Genomic DNA, 19,605 nt, shown 5'->3' with positions numbered 1-19,605 from the left:
AGGTACAATTCGTCACATAACCAGAGGATCAAGAAAATGCATGCTGAACACATTGTAGCTCATTTCTTCTCTTGAAGCTCATGGAAGCTTTCATGTGGTAATTCCTTGTGTGTATAGGATTCGAAATCAGAATCCTATTTGCCCATCCCTGGAGCTGGGCTGTTTGACAAGAGGACTGTAGCTGCAGCCTCTCTTCTCTTGACAGTGGGAGGCGGGGTGGATGCTGGCCATGCCAGGATAGGGCAGGGAGCACCCCAGCTCCCACCTCTCATTTCCAACCTCCCAGGGTGTGGTGGAAAGCACACAGGACTAAGCTGGTTGTCCTTGGCCAAGCAGTGGCTTCTCTGAAGCCATTGTCACTTCTGTAAAAGTGGAGCCATATGCAGGATCAAAAGAGGGGAAGAACACAGGGGATAAACTTGGCATATCTAAGGGGAACCAGGATGCATGCTCCATACCAAGACTTTCTTCCAACAGGCCAAATCAAGATGTTAAATACATTTTAGAAAAGTTTTAATTTGAACAACTTATGATTAAAAATACATTTTATAAATAATTTTTCCATAGACTTGATTAAGGATTGTTGCGAACTTTACAAAAAGACATTCAGCAACAATAGCAGAAAGAAATTACAAAAAAATATAGCTACAGTCCTCCCATTTAAAAATACATTATACATCACAGCATTTTCTTTGTGCAAAGTTGAAGAGAGCGCTGTGTTAGGCCTGTCACAGGTTCACCCAAAGGGAAGTAAACTTTAACACAGTTACTTGGCATCATAGGATAGGCACAGCTGAAAAAACGAACCCCTTCCCCCAGAAGTTAATATACCTTGGTTCAACATTTTATTTTGTAGGACTGATGGCTGAACTTAGCTTAATACAAATATATATTTATATGTCTGTGTGGATATATATATATTTAAGTACGAAAATAAGTGTCTGTTTTGCAAATAAGTAAACCCTCAACGTATTTACAGTATTTTCAGAGAACGTGTTCTCCAAATCAGTCCAAGGCCATCTTCTCTGTTAAACAACTCTTCAGAAGATTAAACGAAGCCAAATATGTCAATTAATGGACATCCTCCGTTGAGACTTCCAGTTTTCGCTGTGGGACGAAGAGAGTTCCTATGGAGGTGTGATTAGCACCATCAAAATCCACGCAGGTGGAGCCTGTTGGGTTTGTTGGTCCACCTGGAGTACGGAAGAAGCTTTCGGCCACTGGCTGGGACCCTTTGGGTGTCACAGGAACAGGCTGATTGGAAAGAGAGGAACGGAGAAAAGTCAGACCCAGAGTGAACTGGAAGGACGTGTCACATGATGGGAACCTTGAATGCCCTGAAATCTGCTAAGTGAGCCTGCCTGAGTTTCACACGCTCAACTATTTTTTTTTCTTTTTTTTTTTAACATTTATTTATTTATTTACTTACTTACTTTATATTACTTTACAATACTGTATTGGTTTTGCCATACATTGACATGAATCCACCACGGGTGTACATGCGTTCCCAAACATGAACCCCCTCCCACCTCCCTCCCCATAACATCTCTCTGGGTCATCACCGTGCACCAGCCCCAAGCATGCTGTATCCTTCTTCGGACATAGACTGGCGATTCGATTCTTACATGATAGTATACATGTTACAATGCCATTCTCCCAAATCATCCCACCCTCTCCCTCTCCCTCTGAGTCCAAAAGTTCATTATACTTTTGGACTCAACTATTTTTTTTAAGGGGAAACAAAATGGTCATGATAATCCCATAATCTGGACTCCTTGAGCACTCTTGCTGGATTTACAAGAAAGGCAGGCCTTTAAGCATTTCCTTCTCCCATCCTTTCCTTGTCTGAAAGCAAAAGTGAGTCTTCCATGATATTGATATTTGGGACTTAAGAACTAAAAGAGAAAAATCATCAATGAATGGACACACTCTCACCTGTTGTGCCCCTGTCCCTGCAAATGATTGTCCGTTTGTTTGGTTCTGGCTCAGGATGGACGCGTCACACTTGGTGGCCCTTCCTTGCTGAGTGCCTGCATTTTCGGGTGTGACACTAACAGCCTCTATTCTTGGCGACACGCCAGTGGTTCCGGGGGCAGGGCTGGCAGACACCTGCACACCAGGGGAGATGAGGCCCAAGTGCTGCAGGGTGAAGTTTACAATGGCTGAGCTCGGGTTCTGGATGGGAACTGGGTGGCTCAAAGAGAGAGCCGGGCTGTTCCCGACAGGGACGGCTGCCATGGAAGTTGGTGAGACCATTAGCTTCAAAGGTGTTACTTGAACAGAGGGAAAATTAACAGCAGTGAGTTCAGATGATGTCACTGGAATAACACCTGGAAGGAAAAGGCAGGAGAATATCTTAAAAGCACAGGCATTTGTCCAAGAAGTATATAAGGCTTGAGTGAGCTTGAGAATGACTGTGTTTGAAAGATGTTTTTAAGTACACTCACCTGCAATTGGGGAGCTGTAGATCCTGTGATTTGGGGAAAGTGTACCTGAGTTTTCATTACTAGACAGAATGGACTCTGCCCCCAGGGTTGAGCACTGGGTGAGAGGGATTAGGTATCCTGATGGGAACAAGGTCTAAAAAACAAAGAGGAAGGGTTTATTTTACACACAAATACAGAAACAATGGAAACAGTGACAGACTTTATTTTCTTGGGCTTCATAATCACTGTAGATGGTGACTGTAGCCATGAAATTAAAAGACACTTGCTCCTTGGAAGAAAAGCTATGACAAACCTAGACAGCATGTTAAAAAGCAGAGACATCACTTTGCCCACAAAGGTCTGTCTAGTCAAAGCTATGGTTTTCCCAGTAGTCATGTATGGATGTGAGACCTGGACCATAAAGAAGGCTGAGCACCAAAGAATTGATGCTTTTGAACTTTTGTTGTTGGAGCAGACTCTTGAGAGTCCCTTGAGCAGTCTTCCTGGGTTTGCAAGGAAGGCAGGCCTTTAATCACTTCACTCTCCCATCCCTTCCTTCTCCCAAAGAAGGCGCTCAGCCTTCTTTATAGTGAGACAAACAAGTCAATCTTAAAGGAAATCAATCCTGAATATTCATTAGGACTGATGCTGAAGGTGAAGCTCCAATACTTTGGCCACCTGATGCGAAGAGCTGACTCACTAGAAAAGACCCTGATGCTGGGAAAGGTTGAAGGCAGGAGGAGAAGTGGACGACAGAGGACGAGATGGTTGGATGGCATCACTGACTCAGTGGACACGAATTTGAACAAGCTCTGGGAGATGGTGAAGGACGGAGAATCCTGGCGTGCTGCAGTTCATGGGGTTACAAAGAGTCGGACACAAGTGAGCGACTGAACAAAAACAAGAAAAACAACCATGTGCCTCTTCTGGGACTAATATCCCTTGGTGGTTGTTTGTCTCATCAGACCAAAGCCTCCAGTGGTATGGGCCACAGGCAGGCCAGCTCTATGGCTCTTTGAAGACAGTATCCCTCCTTCCCATCCCAACAGTTGTCCCGAATAACCAAATGTTTCTTAAATGCCAGCTGGGGTCTTAGGAAGCGTCCTAAAGTTAGCATTGAGTCTGCTTAAGGGCAGGATTTACCTAGCACTCCCCATCACCCTCAACATCCTAAGTCTGCTTCCAGACTTCTTGGTATAAAGTGGTACTGTCAGAACAAGCTGAACGCAGCTGGACACCATAGGGACACTGCTGTGTTATATCTGATTGTCCTTGAATTACCTGGGATGGTGTTTCCCAGAGACTATTCTGCGGGACTCTAGTTCTTTCTATGGGATGCAAGCAGGTACTACTTGAATCGTAGTTAAATTATGTTTGGGGAAATGCTGAATTCAACAAAGGAAAATGGAATCTTTATGACAGAATTTCTAAGGGACTTTCATGATGGCATACTATGTGAATCTCTAAGAGAGTGTTCATCATGTAACATTTCCCAGGCTATTCAGCAACTAAATGTTTGGTAGTATTAGCATTTAAGGGAAAAAAAACATGTTAAGAAATGTTGATTTAGAGAAAGGGAATGTCAAACCACAGGCACAAAATATAGCCTCTTGGCTGTTTTTGCAAATAAAATTGTACTGGAACATAGCCATGGCCATTCATTTACATATTGTCTGCAGATGCATTCCTATTTTTAAAAATTTTTTTACAATGGCAGAGTTGAATAGGTGTAACAGAAACCATATGGCCCACAGAGCCAAAAGCATTTACTCTCTGGCCCTTTACAGAAAGCTTCCCTTGTGGCTCAGCTGGTAGAGAATCCGCCTGAAATACAAGAGACTGCCTGCAATGCAGGAGATGCAGGTTCAATTCCTGGGTCAGGAAGATCCCCTGGAGATAGAAATGGCAACCTACTACAGTATTCTTGTCTGGAGAATTCCATGGGCAGAGGAGCCTGGCGGGCTATAGTCCTGTACAGAAAAGTTTGCTGACTCCTGATTTGGAATAAAGGAACTATAGAACTATAGGGCTTTTTTCTCCTTAGTACTTTAGGATCAAATGATACCAAGCAAACACTCTTATAATATACAAATGAAAGGGCAGGGTGCCAGGTTTCAAAAACGACAGATAAGAGAACTGATTAATTCATATGAGATGTCCAAATATCATGCAGATAAAGCTATGGGGAATGAAGTTACATTCCATACGGAAATGGCCAGAGTGTTGGGCTGTGTGTGTCTGCAGCATACCTGCTCATCACGTTACTTTTCCAACAGAGCCTACGTGCGTGGCTGAGCCGCCTGCAAAGTCTGATTGGTCTTACCAGGAACAGGATTGGTAAAAGCGAAAAGCAGCTCTTGTAAACCAGAGGCCCACCTTTCGTCTCCCTGCAGATCTTTCTTCTCCCCACTGTCAGAACAACGGCCTATGCTTTGATCTAGCTGTTAATAGGTCTGGTCAGAATCCCCAGTGCTAAGGGGTACCAAAAACTTTCAATTTTGTTTCTTAGATGCTTGGTTCTGTTCAATATCTTTACTAGCAGGTTCCTTGAAGGCTTCAGGAATAGAAAATTTTCAAGGGGTAGATTTAGGTGTTTTACCAATAGCTGCTCTTTGTCATCTTACAGTACAATGTTTTCTGGTTTAACTCTCTTCAAATCTCTAGCAAAACTCTAATAATAATTACTTTTCCTTTTCCTATAAACTATATTCATTGCAAAACTGTTTCATCTATAATGCCAACCCCTTTTTTAAAATTAGAACTATTAAAGTAGCAGGATGAAAATAATTTGACATATTGCCACTTGTACATCTTCTCACCCAGACTATATATCAGCACTCCTAGCCCTCTTCCTAGGACACTATCCTCTTTTGTTTTCGCCATATTTCTTACTATTCGCTACCTGATATGCTTGTGTGTGTTTGTGTTCTCTCTTCTCTCCACCCCTAGAAGTGTAGATTCTCAGTAAATGTTTGTTGAATGAATTAACACGTGAATCTCTCCCTTTCTTTGCTCTGCTCAGTCCATGCTAAAAAGAAATGGTCAAAATGAAGTCAGAGATGAAAAAAAGAGCAGGGGGTGTGAGGAATCTATCCAGTGAAAACCCTAATCCTGAATAACTAAGTGAGCAACAGGAGACCATTATTAAATCATACTCATTGCCTCAAAGAGATTATGGACCTCCCAGAAAATCAAATCAAGCTGAAGCCTTGTGATTTTCCCCCTAGCATGTGTATTAAATGCAAAATGATACTATGCTAAGATAATGGATGTTTTGAATGGTTACCATGAGGCCATCCTCAGGGAAGATCTGACAGACTCTAAAGCCTCCTTAATAACAATAGTTACAGATAATACCCGTCAGCTTCTACAGTGCCTTGAAAGGATCACAAACCCCTTTATATATACCATCATGTAATAAATTCACTTAACCTCACAAAAACTGTAAGATGGCCCTGGGGCAAGTGATCAAAAGCAATCATCCCCAAAGGCAGGTGCTGATTTGATCCAGAGCACAAGCGCTTCGTACCCAGTAGACAATCAGGAAAAACTGGCAGAACAAATTCTTTATAGATGTGGGAAAACAAGATGTAGAGAAGTAAAATAACCTGAGTTAACAGCAGGGACAAAATGAGAGATTAACTTCTGCTTCCATGTTTAGTGAGGTCTGTTTATCTCGTGATGCTGTCTGTCATATATGATTGTCCTGAGAGTGGAAAAAGAGGACGTATGCAAAAGCGCCTAACACTTCTGCATGTGGGTAGGCAGCCAATACATGTTCTTTCCTTCCTGAATTAAACTCCATCCAGGAAAAAAACATCAAAACATCTAGAAACCAATGCATCAAATACCCTAAACCTTACCAAGCTAAGTCTGATTTTTCTATTTGCACAACATGGACATTTTGGTTTAAATTTGACGTAGAAAGTAAAAACAGTGGGGGGAGCCATTTCTCTGCTAGGCCACAGATGCCAGTTGCATGACGTCAAACAAATATCAAGTAATGACTCAGAAAGCAGGAGTCAGAGGAACCCTATGCGTCCATCCATTCATGTGGGGTCACGTCTGCTTGTAAATTATTTAAGACTTTCATGGCAGGTGTTTGCATTCCAGTGTGGGACAGAGAAATGGACTTAAGGACAACCACCCACAGTGCTTTAAAAAGAGAGCGGATAATCCCTTCCTCCAAAGGTTAAAAATGCCCCTGCCGCCATCCCAGTCAGGGGATTAGCTACTTGAGGCCTTGTTTGGATTATGGGGCGCTAAGGAACAGTTCCCTGTTTTCTGGGAGACTGCTCTTTGCTCTGGTAAATTTCACACGCCAGCAGAGTCCCTCCTGCTTAACTGGGGGGTACCTAGAGCTTTGCACAGTTAATGGCTGTACTTACTGTGGAGACATTTTCAGGTGCTTTCAGGTCTTCTTTAAATTTCTTTTTGGAGCCACCGTCCTCGAGCATGCTCGCCCTCTTGGAGCCTTTTTCTCCAGCTGGCTCCCTCTCTCGGTTCTTTGCACCTTGTCTCTCTGGCTCTGGCAGCAAACTTCCAGGCCTGGTGGATGCACTGGACTTTGGGGCGTCACTGTCTGCATTCTCACCGGTGGCATCTGTGGAGTCTTTTGATCTCATAGTGTTAGAAGAGGTGGTGGGGCAGACCGTGGGGCTCAGGCCTGGGGGTGGCGTTATAGTTTGGGCCTGGGCAGGCTGCAAGTAGATGGTATACGATGAGCCCGAAGGGGTCTGAGGTAGGATCACAGGCACTGCTGGTGACAATGGGCTGGCGAGCAGGGGGACCACCCCCAGGGGCTGGATGAGGGACGGTGCTGTCATCTCTAGCTCGGCATTTGCTGGAGTGTCCAGAGGGGCCACTGGTTTGCAGTGCCCAGATCCTGCCAGCTGTACTTTCACTTTCTTTCTGGGTTCACTAAAAGACAAGATTGAAAACATGAGACAATGGGAACACATGTTCTCTAGAATGTTCTGCTATTTTACATTGCCCCAGATTGAAGCTACACTTTTATGTAACTAGCAGACAGTTTCTGTAATGATTCCATATTATGAGTTACAGAGAAGATTCTCTCACCAGTTTCCAAGGTTATTGCCTGTTCTTACATGAAATAAGTAACCCTAATGATGCAATGTAAAGTAACGCATCCTGTTACTGAAGAGCGTTGCCCACCTACCTGGATTGCTCTTCTAACTGCATTTTGCAGATAGCTGCGAGCTGAGCCATTTTGCTCGGGAAAGGTGCAGAATTCTGAGTGCTCTCAGCTGGTAAAAGAAAAAGAAGGTGGGGGAGGGAGTTGGTCAAAGCAGAAGAATGAATCTTCACACTGATGAAACATCACTGAGGTCAAAGGAACAGAAAACAGGCACTGCTCCCTCCCCTAAATCACACAGCAATTAAGCGATAAACCCCACGATCGCATTTATCCTTTAATTCATATGTAAGTTGGGCTTCAAGTGTGTTTGGGACTATGGAAACAAACAATTCTCTAGCAAGTCCCGAGGGATCAAGGAAGCTAAAAGTCAGATGAGGAGGGATTCTTTCAAGCGGAGCCCTGACATGGTAGGAAACATACCTTTGTGGGTTTTGATAGGGCTACTGGGAGCAGAATTTATCTTTCTCCGGTCACTGTCTATGCTCTTTACCAGTTTGATGAGAGATGGGTGTCGAGTGAAGTTTGGTTTCCCACGTGTGGAAAAGAGGTTTTTGGCACAGTTCTCTTTTGAAGACCGCCTCGCTTCCAAATCAGAGGCAGCCAAAGGAAGGACTGGGCTGAGACCTGAAACAGGAAAGGGCAGTGTGTTAAAACATGAGTGGTTCAGCCTCCTTCTGGGGTATGAGGTCAGTATGTGCGCGCTCACTGAGTTATGTCCAACTCTGTGTGACCCTATGGACTGTAGCCCGCCAGGTTCCTGTGTTCATGGGGATTCTCCAGGCAAGAATACTGGAGTAGGTTGCCATTTCCTCCTCCAGGGGATCTTCCTGACTCAGGGATCGAACTGGCATCTCCTATGTCTCCTGCATTGGCAAACGAATTCTTTACCACTGAGCCACCTGGGAACGGTTCTAAAATGATTTCTGATTAAAGTGGCAACAGTTATGTCCCTACTATGTGCCAGATACCATTTCAAAGGCTTTACCTAAAAAACCCTGTTCATCTTATTCTGAATGAATTCTGAGAAAATAATTCACTTTAACATCTCTGAAATACTTTATCATTTTATAACCAGTGGTGTGCTCTTAGGGTGACTGTGAGTGGTTTTTATTTCTTATTGAAATATAAAATGTCGGGTATCTCAGCATCAGTGGAGACTTCATCTGATGAAATAGGGTGACCCTCCCCTGCTATGGACTAAATGTTTTCATCCTCTGCCCCATCCCTTCTCCCCAAATTCACATGTTGAAACCTGATGTCCAAAGTGATGATACTGGGAGGTGGGGCTTTTGGGAGATGTTCATGAGGGAGGAACCCTCTTGAACAGGATTAGTGCTCTTATAAAAGGGACTCCACAGAGCTCTCTAATCTTCTTCCACTATGTGAGGTTACTATGAAAAGACTAGGAAAGTCTAGAAAGCAGGTTCTCACCAGACACCGAGTCTGCCAGCACCTTGATCTTGGACTCCCCAGCCTCCAGAACTATGAGAAGTAAATATATTGTTCATCAGCCACCGAGCCGATGGTACTCTGTTGTGGCAGCCTGAACAGCCTAAGACATTCTCCACAGCTCAGGCAGGTACCTCTCAGGAAAGGCACCCCCATCTCAGAGACGTTTTAGACAATAACTAACTGGTTCAGGGTCTCTCAGCTAGAAGAACGTGGGCCTGGGATATGAACTTCATCTAGCCCAGAGCCTGTCCTCCAAATCCCTGTACTGAAGGACCTCTCACTGAGGTTATATCCAAAACTGGAATAACCTCGCAAAGGCACTGTCGTTCTTCCTACTCGGGGTGAGGAAACAGTCTTAGAGAAGTCACCTGCCCAAGGCCACACAGCTGGAATAAGTGAGAGTTGGGACTGGAACCTAAGCTTCCCTCTGCTTCTGGGGCCCGTGTTCTTGCCATTTTCCATAACTTCTGTGTGGGGGGTCGTGGTAGAACACAAAATGTAAGAATCCCAGAGTTGAGATGGAGACAGACTATTCATTCTGGAATGAATCCATTTCATATTCTCCACAAGCACAGGCTGTTTCAACTTTGTCAAATTCTTTTACACACAGACTCGGCCTCTTACACGGGTGTGATGGTTATGGACCTTGAGTTGCTGATGGAACCAAGGGCCAGACTTTCCATACTGGTGTTCGTCTCTGTCTTTTCAGTCACTTACATATATGCTCTTCCCATGTGGGAGTACGGGTAGGAAGAGAAAGGAAGATATTTCCAAATGTGCACTAATTCAAAGTAATGCAGCAATGAATAAAAGGAAATAAATACATACCACTGGGATTTGGACTGATTTCTGGGCCTGTCCATTTAAAAGCTGGTTTTCGGCCTCTTTCCTCTGTAACATGAACTTTCTTGATAAGATCCAGGCTGCTCAGAACATTAGCTATATCATACAACCTCCTAATTTTTGCTGGGGGAAAAAAAAGTATATATATCACTTAATGGAATAATGAAAGATCAAAGGACTTTGCTTCCTAAGGACTTCATGTGTACAGTGTACACTCAAAGAGCTATCCTAACCATCAATGTCAGAGAAAAACCATCAGTGACTTTTCTAGAGTTAGTCTAGTAATACTGCTTTAATGAAAACAAAAAAACATTTTAAATATTGAGACTCAATTACTGCTGATACTGGATTTTGAAACAAAAGGAAAAATGATTCAATGAAATCACCCTATTGGGAAACATGTTACAGTTTTTCTAATAAAAAGTTACCACTGCTGGGCATCTCCTGATGAGGATTCAGCATTTTAGGAACAAATAGAAATAATCATTTTCCTGCTTGTGATAGTTTATGAAAATAAATGTATTTTTCACAAGCATGGAAAATTTTATACCTATCAAAATTTATAAACATTTATACTGTCCCTATGTATAGGCAAAGCATAGATTTGCTAATTCTATAAGTCTTATATATCATGAAAAGTTCTGTTACAGAAGTCTGCCTTTACTTCAGCTTGTAGTACAAAGCTGCAAATTAAGTCCCGCCTTCACAGCCATGCCAGAGGTTCTGAATTCCCTAGGGATTCAGCAAATTACGCATCTGCAGTTCCTGGAATAGTTTCCAAGGCTGTGACTAACCAGTGAAATAGAGAGCTGAAAACTGGTGACTCAGAGAAAGCAGGCCGCCTGTCGGTAGGATTGGGGTGTTTTCTGATATGGCAAATCTCCTAAGCCAAATGCTAGCCTTACTGCCTTAATCTCTACTCATTTTGTCTTTATGGAGACACCATCAAACTGGAGGTGCCTCAGTACTTTCATGGGACCAGCACATCTTCACAAGGATGGGAAGGGGTCTGCATGACACCTCCCAGGCATTCCCCTGCTATGCCTTGGGGTCACCAGTCAACCGGTCCCCTGAGTGATCCATGTCTAGGCCAGCCTAATGCCCTGCTCGGAGGTCAGCTAATGCCTTCTATACCTTCTCTCTGCTCCTCTGTGTGTGTGTGTGGGGGGCAGTTCCTGCAAAGTCTTTTCTAGAGGCAAGGGCAGAGCTGTTTTAAGACTCCAATCTATGATTTCTTCCCAACAGAGAGCAGATATTCTGGCTAAAATCATGCTTTTTTTTTTTTTTCCATAGTGAAATCAAATAGTTTTCTTTATGAACTGGAAATAATCAGTAGCTGTGAAAGAAAATCCAATATTTAAATAAACATTTCTGCATGTAACAAGAAGGGCAATTAATCTGTTAGGTTACTTTCCTCGCTTAGCTATGGGACAGACTCTCAGGAGCAAGCCCTTGGGACCGCTCTTGATGGTGGTTGTCCACACACAGGACAGGGTGTCAGCCTTTGGTTTCAGGGCAGAGAGAGCAAGCCTTGCCTACCACGCTAGACAGGCTGAGTTGCCTGGACCAGCCAAGTCACTGTGGAAGCAAACTGTCTAAGGCAGTAAGTGCAGAGAAGGGACACCATAAAACCACTCTTTCAAAATGTCCAATCCACTGTGCTGCAGGTCACTTCTGGAGACAGTGTTAGAAGTTATTTACACCCTCAAATATGAGAGTCAGTGGAGAGAACAGACACTTGGGTTCCAGTCCCACTTTACTGCTTATTTAGACTTCAGACACTGTAAAATGGAGACAATGTTACAGTATCAAGTGAGGTAGATAAAAGTGTCAGGTAAGAGTAGCTATATACATATCTTTGAATCCCTACAAGCTAGCTTAAGCAGTATCTTCATGAATTCTGGGGAGAAGTGAAGATACAAAAGCCTAACTAGAGATGATCTGTTTATATAGCCAATGTATTGGAAAGTAATTTAAGAGTAGGTCCAAAAGTCCAGGGCAGTTGGGCCACTTACTTTTAAACTTGCTCTTATCCAAATCTTCCACATGGTCCTCCCCAATTAAAATCTTGGCAGCAATTTCCAAGCTTACTATCTGAGGCGTAGACACCAAAAACAGCATCACAAATTTTTGGCTCATCACTCTTAAAGACTTGTCTTTGCGGCTATTTACAGAGGCTTTGGAAAAGGAAGACGATTAGAGAATTAAAATTCTTGAAGGGACAAGTGCCTTCAAAAGTAACAAAGCTAAAAATACCGCAACCTGATCCCATCGACATGCATGATTTTCATATGAAAAGCAGCAGTAGCTTTGAGCTAGGTTCCCCTAAGGAACCTGGTCTCTAGACCTCCAAGAGGTTCCCTGCTACCTGGGCTTTTCAACACCAGCTCTCACCTGCCCGAAATTCCACTCCAGGGAGTTCGACAAAACACATGTCTGGGTGTCCATTTTGGCCAGTGTTTGATTTGATGATGGGATCCTCTATACTGTAACTCTTACTAAAGTCAAACTCTTGTTCATATTCTTTCTTTTTGATCATCATAATCTGCTCGGCGTACTTATTCTCCTCCCCGACGCTTTTCAAAGTCCCAAGGGTCTGGTTGAGGTTGTGTCGCCCGTGCCAAGTGTACCTGTTTTTGGCAAGCCGGCTCACCATGTGTAGACTTTCTAGGACATTGACGATATCATAAATGCGTCGGCGCTCGACATCTGCGGAGAACAAGCAATGGCACCTTACTAGGATCAGATATTGTAATGTGGATAGAATCGAATACTTTTCTTTTCCCCAGGGATTCCTAGTCTGTAGGTTCTGGATTAAGTAACTTTAGTGGCTCAGATGGGAAAGAATCTGCCTGCATTGTGGGAGACCTGGGTTCGACCTGGGTTGGGAAGATCCCCTGGAGGAGAGCATGGCAACCCGCTCCAGTATTCTTGCCTGGAGAATCCCCATGGACCGAGGAGCCTGGCGGGCTACAGTCCACGGAGTCACAAAGAGTCGAATACAACTGAGCAACTGAGCACAGCACAGCTAACCAGAGTATGAAGATGAGAAAGGCGTGTCCCTGCTCTCAAAGGGTACAAACTGTTAATATAGATCAGAAAGGTGGTGTTCATTGAGGGTCGTTGATGCATCATACAGGTTTAAGATTTTACGCTAACTTGTGAGGTAGGTGATTATCATCCATGCTTTTTTATTTCTTTAACAATAGTCTTTACTTTTACACAAAGCAGTACAAAATGAGGCAGTTCCTCAAAGGGTGACTTAGAGCTAGAAAATCCATCCTGAGTGTGAAAGTTAGTGTTAGTTGCTAAGTCGTGTCCACCTCTTTGAGACCCCATGGACCGTAGCCCACCAGGCTCCTCTGTCCATGGGATTTTCCAGGCAAGAACATGGGAGTGGGTTACATGGTGAAACTTCTTATTATCTATGCTTTAATGATGAGGCAGTAAGAGGGTCGGGCTGGCTAAGCTGCTCACCCTAAGGTACAGAGCTAGTATGTGGCAAAATCAAGTCTTTAGAGCTCTAAATTCCACACTCTACACTCCATTTCTTATATTAGTTCCCAACACACACAAACATGGCTGTTATACGATAGATACAAGGTGCTGAGATTCCTTGGTTCCTGGAACTTGCCAGAGGGCCTTTGTGTGCTAGGCTGTTCCTTCTAGCTGGATTGCCTCTCCCAGATGTCCTCACGGCTCCCCACCTCTATTCTTGAGAGGTGAAATCTTGTGAAATCTCCTTGCTCAGATTTCATGCTCCTAACAAGGCCTGACCTAACTACTTAATTTAAAATGAAGTTTAAAATTACGGAGCACACTCTTAGCACTCTGGATTCCCGCCTGCCCTGGCCTGCATTTGCTTTCCTTTAGCACACATTACCCTCTTACATCCTCATTACCCACTTATTATGTCCTTTGCATACTGTCTATTGTCTCCACTGGAAAGCAGGTTCCACAGGAGCAGGAACTTTGTTCTTTCTGTCCACTGATGTTATCCCAGCTGCTATGACCTTGCCTGCCACATAGTAGATAATCCATAGATACCTGCTAAATTAAATGGTACACCCTCCATAGCTATAATGAAGTGTATGTGAAGAGAGGAATCTAAATGGCATTTCTTAAAGTTGATACATATAAACATGTATTAGAAGGGCAAAACTTTCTTCATGGGGTGATAGCTATATACTAAAATATCCTGTATGTCTCTTCACAGATTCAGGTGGTAGTATTTTCATGACTCCAAAGGTATCCTACATTTACCACGGATTTCCTTTTTAGCTCTAACTAGATTTGAGTCCATGAAGAGAGGAGGAAGAGAGGGCAGGGGGATACAGTAACTTTTGGCAAACACAAAACATTCAGAAAGTGCTGAATGGCAGAGAGGGCTAAAGCCCGGCTCCCATGCCCAGAGGCTGATCCTCATGTTGACTGTGAAGAAAGCATTTGGCAGCCTGGCTCCTCAATGAGAAACAAGATGCAAGTTCAGAGTTGTAGCTGTTTGTGAAATAAGTCATAAAACAATGTTGCGTTACTTTAAAGCTTCGGACCTTTCACAGTGCAGTCAGAGCAATCTCCATTGTGATTTTCTGCTTCTGTTTTGAGACTTAAATGTGACTGGGAACTACTGTTATTCTGAAATTAATAGGGCTTGACAGATGGATAATTTCCGTGTGGTCTTGTGCCATTACAAACACTGGCTAGAAGGAGCGTGGGTCTGAAGGCCTCAGTCTGTGAAGTGCCTTTAATGACTGACCCTTTTAGTGAGCTCTTTGCATACTTACTAAGTTCTTCGGCTACTTCGTCAAGACAGATGTCATTATTCACAGCAGGGTTGGGATAGTTAGGGTATCGAGCTAAAAACTTATGACACAACAATCCTAAACTTTTCTCTTTTCGACTGGGTTGGGATTTCTCATATTCATCTCCAGAGAAGTGTTCCTACAAAGAAAGATGTAAATAATGTCTTATTCAGAAAGATTTATTGGAGGTATTAATGCTCAATGACTAACACATATATATAGTTTGCTTCAGTGGCTGCAAAGTTGGGAAGATAAGTGGGGAAAAGTCAGGGAGAAGTCAGATAAGTGGGGAGCTTGAAGGATCTGAAAGGGAAGAAGCTCATAATTAAGTGATAGGTTCAGATTTCCCAGAGCTGTATTTGATGGGGTCCAAACCTTTCCAGTGCTCTGACTGGGGTGATACTTTATACTGCTAGTACCTCCTCAACAGAAACCCCCCTCCCTAGCTCCCCAAATCCCCCAGTTTCCACCCAGTCCTCTGCAAACAAACCTACATGTAAACAATCTTTGACCTCAGGTAATCCGTTTCTGTTGTCAAACAAACCCCTTTTCTGATCCCTGTTGCGGATCTCGGGGCTCACGGCGCTGATGAGCATTTTCAGGTTGGCTGTTGGTGTCCACGGTTCTCCCTGGGAGATCTCCTTGGGCTTGGTGGGTGTGGTTAAAGGGCCAAAGTCAGGCTGGATCTCCGCCAACACTATATTTGCAGCAGTGGATTCTTTCAGAGGTGTTTTCATCAGTCCCCTTTTATGCGGCTCGAAAAAGAGATTTTCCTGGTTCAAAACAAGTAAATTATTAAATCCAATATTAAAAAAAAAGATTTATCAGATAGCTTTTGACTCTAAGAATTGTATAAATAGAAACAGTTCTTAGGAAACATGCTCAGTGAGGTTGTAGAGATGATTAAATTAGTGACTATATTCCAATAATCACTTTGACATTTGTCCATAACAGCTAAATTCCCCATTTTTAATTCTGCAACAATGCATGGATTTAAAATTTTCATCTTATGTTCCAAGAATTTAAAAAGAAAACATTAAGACTTACAATTTTAAAATTTTTATTTTGAAAAAATTTTAGATTTAGAGTTGCAAAGATCCTCCAGAGAGTTCCCGTATACCTTTTACTTAACTTCCCTTAATAGGACTGATAATTTTAAGTGACCCCAAACTCCTTGTAGTCACTTTGACTCATGACACTGTAATAAGTAAAGGTCTCCACGGCAGAAACCATATGCCATTCACCTGTGTATACACCTAGCACAACAGTTGCGTGTAGTGGGTACTCAGTGAAATACCACTGATGAAGAAAAGTCAGAGAGCCAAGGAAACAAGGGTGAGGGCTAGCCTGTGTCAGCAAAATCCACTGGGGAGCAAAATCCAGAGTGGCTACAAGTAGAAAATTCTGCTCATTGAATATTTACCCTTTTCACTTTACAGATGGAGAAAATGGAACCCAGAGAAGTAAAATTAGTTAACCCAAGACCACAAAGCTGGTTCCTGGCAGAGGCTGGGCTGCCACTGAGACATAAGAGGGTAAATTAACAGCAGTTTATACCTAAGACTGCTGCTGCGAAGTCGCTTCAGTTGTGTCCGACTCTGTGCGACCCCATAGACGGCAGCCCACCAGGCTCCCCCGTCCCTGGGATTCTCCAGGCAAGAACACTGGAGTCGGTTTGCCATTTCCTTCTCCAATGCATGAAAGTGAAAAGTGAAAGTGAAGTCGCTCAGTCCAACTCTTAGCAACCCCATGGACTGCAGCCCACCAGGCTCCTCAGTCCATGGGATTTTCCAGGCAAGAGTACTGGAGTGGGGTGCCATTGCCTTCTCCACATACCTAAGACTAAAGAAAACTATGTTTTTTCTACTTTTGCCCACTGGCGACTTCACACATTCTTGCCATCTGTATCTATTCTAAAGAAAATGCTTGGGATGACAGATAAGTGCACTGAGATGGTACACTTGAGAGCTTCCAATCCAAGAATGGGATTTTTCTCAGGGCTGCTGTCCTTTGCCTCTGACCATCAGAAGCAACAGCAGTTCTCTTATTTGTTTACATCTAAAATTTGCATATTTCATTTTTTAACCCTATCAATATTTAGAAATCAATCAAGGTATCTCCAGTGACAGTGGCCCCTATAGTTAAAAGAAATTGGTGATTTGGTAGAAAATTATCTTAACAGGAGATCCAATGTCCAATCATGTCAAATGCCCCTTCTGAATTCTTATAGTTTAAGAATTCTCAGAAATATCATAAAGCAGCTAACAAATTTTATTATTCTTAAAAATATCTTTTCTCTCTACTTATCCCTCTGAAACTTCTGCCAAATCACTAAAAACTAGAAAGATTAATCCTGGGTAACTTTTCCCCTCTTCAAAAATTAAATTTTTCTTCCTTCTAGGTTTTTAATAGAAGTTAACAAAAAAAGAATGTGGTGTTAGTAAGATGTTGGATACTGAAAAATTATGCAGTAAAGTCAGGATAATGTTGCATTTAAAACTGCAAGGATGAATATGGAAGCTAAAAAAGTACCTTTTCGTTCTCCATTCTGTAAATTTCTCATACATTTAGTTTCTTTAAAAATGAAAAATCTGGAGTTCTTTATCCTGATGGTTCAAGTAGTTCAGGTAGTCCAATTAAAAAGTTTAATATCTTTAAAGAAAAAAAGAAAATAGAAAAAGTTAACGAAAAATGCAGGAGATCTGTTGAAAATACCTTTCATTACGAGACGCCACAGTCTGCTGCAACAAAGGCTAAGGTAAAGAAAACTGACAAACTACACTGAACGTTTTATTCTCCACCGGAGATAGCCCCACAGGGCAGAGGACTCCCATCAAACGCCCGTAAATTACTTCAGCAAGCCGATCTGCTGTCAGTAAGACTTCAAGCAAACCACAGGAATTCCAGTGACAGCCCTTGCCCACCTTAAGAGAGGGCAAATCATTCTCCGGACCCCACCGAATGGACTCCAGCGAGCACAAGCACCCACCTGTTCACAGATCAGAGTTCCGGACTCAAGCGCATGAGCCCAGGTTCCGGCTAAGGAGCTGCAACTGCAAATATCTGGATAAAAATCTACATCTAGATGCTTGAATTTCTCCCTTGACACACACGTGCATGGGATCAGCAGCAAAGTCTTGGGGAAATAGCTTGATACGTAACTTCCAAATTCAGTCCTTAAGCTCCTGGGCATTTAAAGAGCGCCTTACGATTAAAACTTTTGTTGTTGTTGTTTTTTGAAGACTTCCTTAAAGATGCGACTTAAAAAAAAAGTTATGTACTTGCTATTCAGGTGGCCAGTTCACGCCACAATCCTGGACCCTACCATGGAAGGCTGCATTTGCTCAGCAAGGCAACCAGGTACAGTCGCCACCGGCTCCCGCGCCCTGAGGGCTTCCCCTCGCTCCCGGCCAATTCCCCTCCCCCCTGGGCCCAGTACGCGCGCCGCCAGTCAGGCAGTTCCCGGACAGCATCCTCGCGGTTTCTAGGGCAACGGTTCCCAACCAATCAGAGCGTTAGCTACAGGGCTGCGATTGGCTGGCGGCGCCAGGGGCAGGTCTGGACCTTCCGCCTTCGATTTAAAAATTTGGCGCGGAAAGCCATCCCGTGGTCGGCGCCGCCCCTCGAGCAGCGCGGGCAAACCCGCGCCCGGAACCACGGCGTCCCCGCCCCTCCCCCTCGCTCGCCCCCTCCCCTCTGCGCGGGATCTCGGCTCCTCCCTCCACGGCCCCCGGCGGAGCGAGAGGCGGGAAACGGCCGCCGCTGCCTTCCCGATCCCTCTCCCGGTGCCAGTCTGGCCCGGCGCTGCGCCCCTCTGCGCCCCGCTGACCTGTCAGTTCACCTCACACTTGGAGCCGATGGGGGCTGAGCGGGGACGCCTCTGCACCCCTTCCCCGCTCAGGCCCGGGAGCCCGCGTGTCGGGCCGTCAGTCGGTCCTTAAACGCCGCGCTGAGGTGGGTGCCCGAGGGAAACGCCGGGACCGGGACTGGCGGGCCGGCGGGCGGGCACAGTGGACGTGGCCGTCCAGGAGCAGTCAAGCCCCCGATTTGAAATTAACCCGCTCCCGGCGCGAGCCGATCCCGCGGGCGGAGAGGGCCACTCCCCTCCCCCACGCCCGCTCTTCCCGGCCCCGGACCACGCGCGCCAATCCGAGTCTCCAGACAGGAGCTGGCGGCGAATCAGGGTGCAGGCACCGCCCCCCGGTGCCGCCTCCACGGCAGAGTTGGGGGAAAAGTTCAGAAACTTTTTTGGGGGGGGCAAACACCCCCTCCCCTTGCTCAAAGTTGGGGAGTTAAGTTTAGTCCGCCGAGGACACGCGGGATGAGACGCGGGCGCTCCGCACCCCCCATCCTGGGTCCTTCCCACGGCCTGCCCAGTCCCAGGTCCGCTCACCTGTGCTGGAGACCCCAGCCAGGACCATTACCCCTACCATCCGTGGCATGCATTATTGTGCTGCTCACCATCTGCCCATGGCTTCTAAGAAACTGGGGCTTGGGGGCAGAAGCTTGGCTAACTGGCGCTCCCATTTGATGGGCGCGGGGTCTTGACCCAAATGTGAGAACTCAGGTGGAGGAGGAGGAGTAAGGCTGAAAACCCGCCAAGCCTGTTCCGGGCGTCCCCTGTCTTCCCTCTCCAGGTCTCCCACCGGCTCCTCCCTTCTCCCTGTCGTCTTCCCTCGCTTTCCTCTCTTTTTCCGGGTTCAAACCCTTGGGCAGCTCCAGCATGGAATATTGTTGACTTCTAGATTAATAGGAGTTTTGGGAGACACTCTAGTCCAACGCTCTGCTTTGCAGATGGGGAGATCGAGACGCCGCGCGGCAGCTCTGCCCTTGGTTGCGCCTGGATTGCGTGCGCCCGCGTTGTCTTGCTTGGCTGTACTCGGCTTTCTAGCGCTTCCCTTTTCTGGGGACCTGTGCCGGAGTT

General features: G+C 44.8%; 1 protein-coding gene across 1 annotated transcript; it reads right to left on the bottom strand.

The window, feature by feature from the left end:
• Positions 497–18,015, bottom strand: E2F8 (E2F transcription factor 8). Its single transcript, XM_005699519.3, has 13 exons — positions 17,671–18,015; positions 17,214–17,333; positions 15,176–15,454; positions 14,664–14,820; positions 12,274–12,588; positions 11,895–12,056; positions 9,865–10,002; positions 8,005–8,208; positions 7,606–7,693; positions 6,815–7,346; positions 2,448–2,580; positions 1,936–2,330; positions 497–1,254 (listed from the first exon to the last, which is right to left on the bottom strand). Exons 2-13 carry the CDS (start codon positions 17,226–17,228, stop codon positions 1,072–1,074), a joined length of 2,601 nt encoding a protein of 866 aa, XP_005699576.2. The 5' UTR covers positions 17,229–17,333; positions 17,671–18,015; the 3' UTR covers positions 497–1,071.

This window comes from Capra hircus, chromosome 29, assembly GCF_001704415.2.
Source record: "Capra hircus breed San Clemente chromosome 29, ASM170441v1, whole genome shotgun sequence".
NCBI classification, from domain to species: domain Eukaryota; kingdom Metazoa; phylum Chordata; class Mammalia; order Artiodactyla; family Bovidae; genus Capra; species Capra hircus.
The sequence above is the reverse complement of the archived record's forward strand: the minus strand, read 5'-3'. Positions and strand labels throughout refer to the sequence as shown.

Bases quoted from the DNA above. Each gene is read 5' to 3' on its own strand.
- E2F8 (XM_005699519.3), bottom strand. The intron at 10,003-11,894 runs GTAAGTGGCCCA...TTTTTCCCCCAG, and splicing joins GGATAAGAGCAAGTTTAAAA to CAAAAATTAGGAGGTTGTAT. The intron at 2,331-2,447 runs GTGAGTGTACTT...TTTTCCTTCCAG, and splicing joins CTACAGCTCCCCAATTGCAG to GTGTTATTCCAGTGACATCA.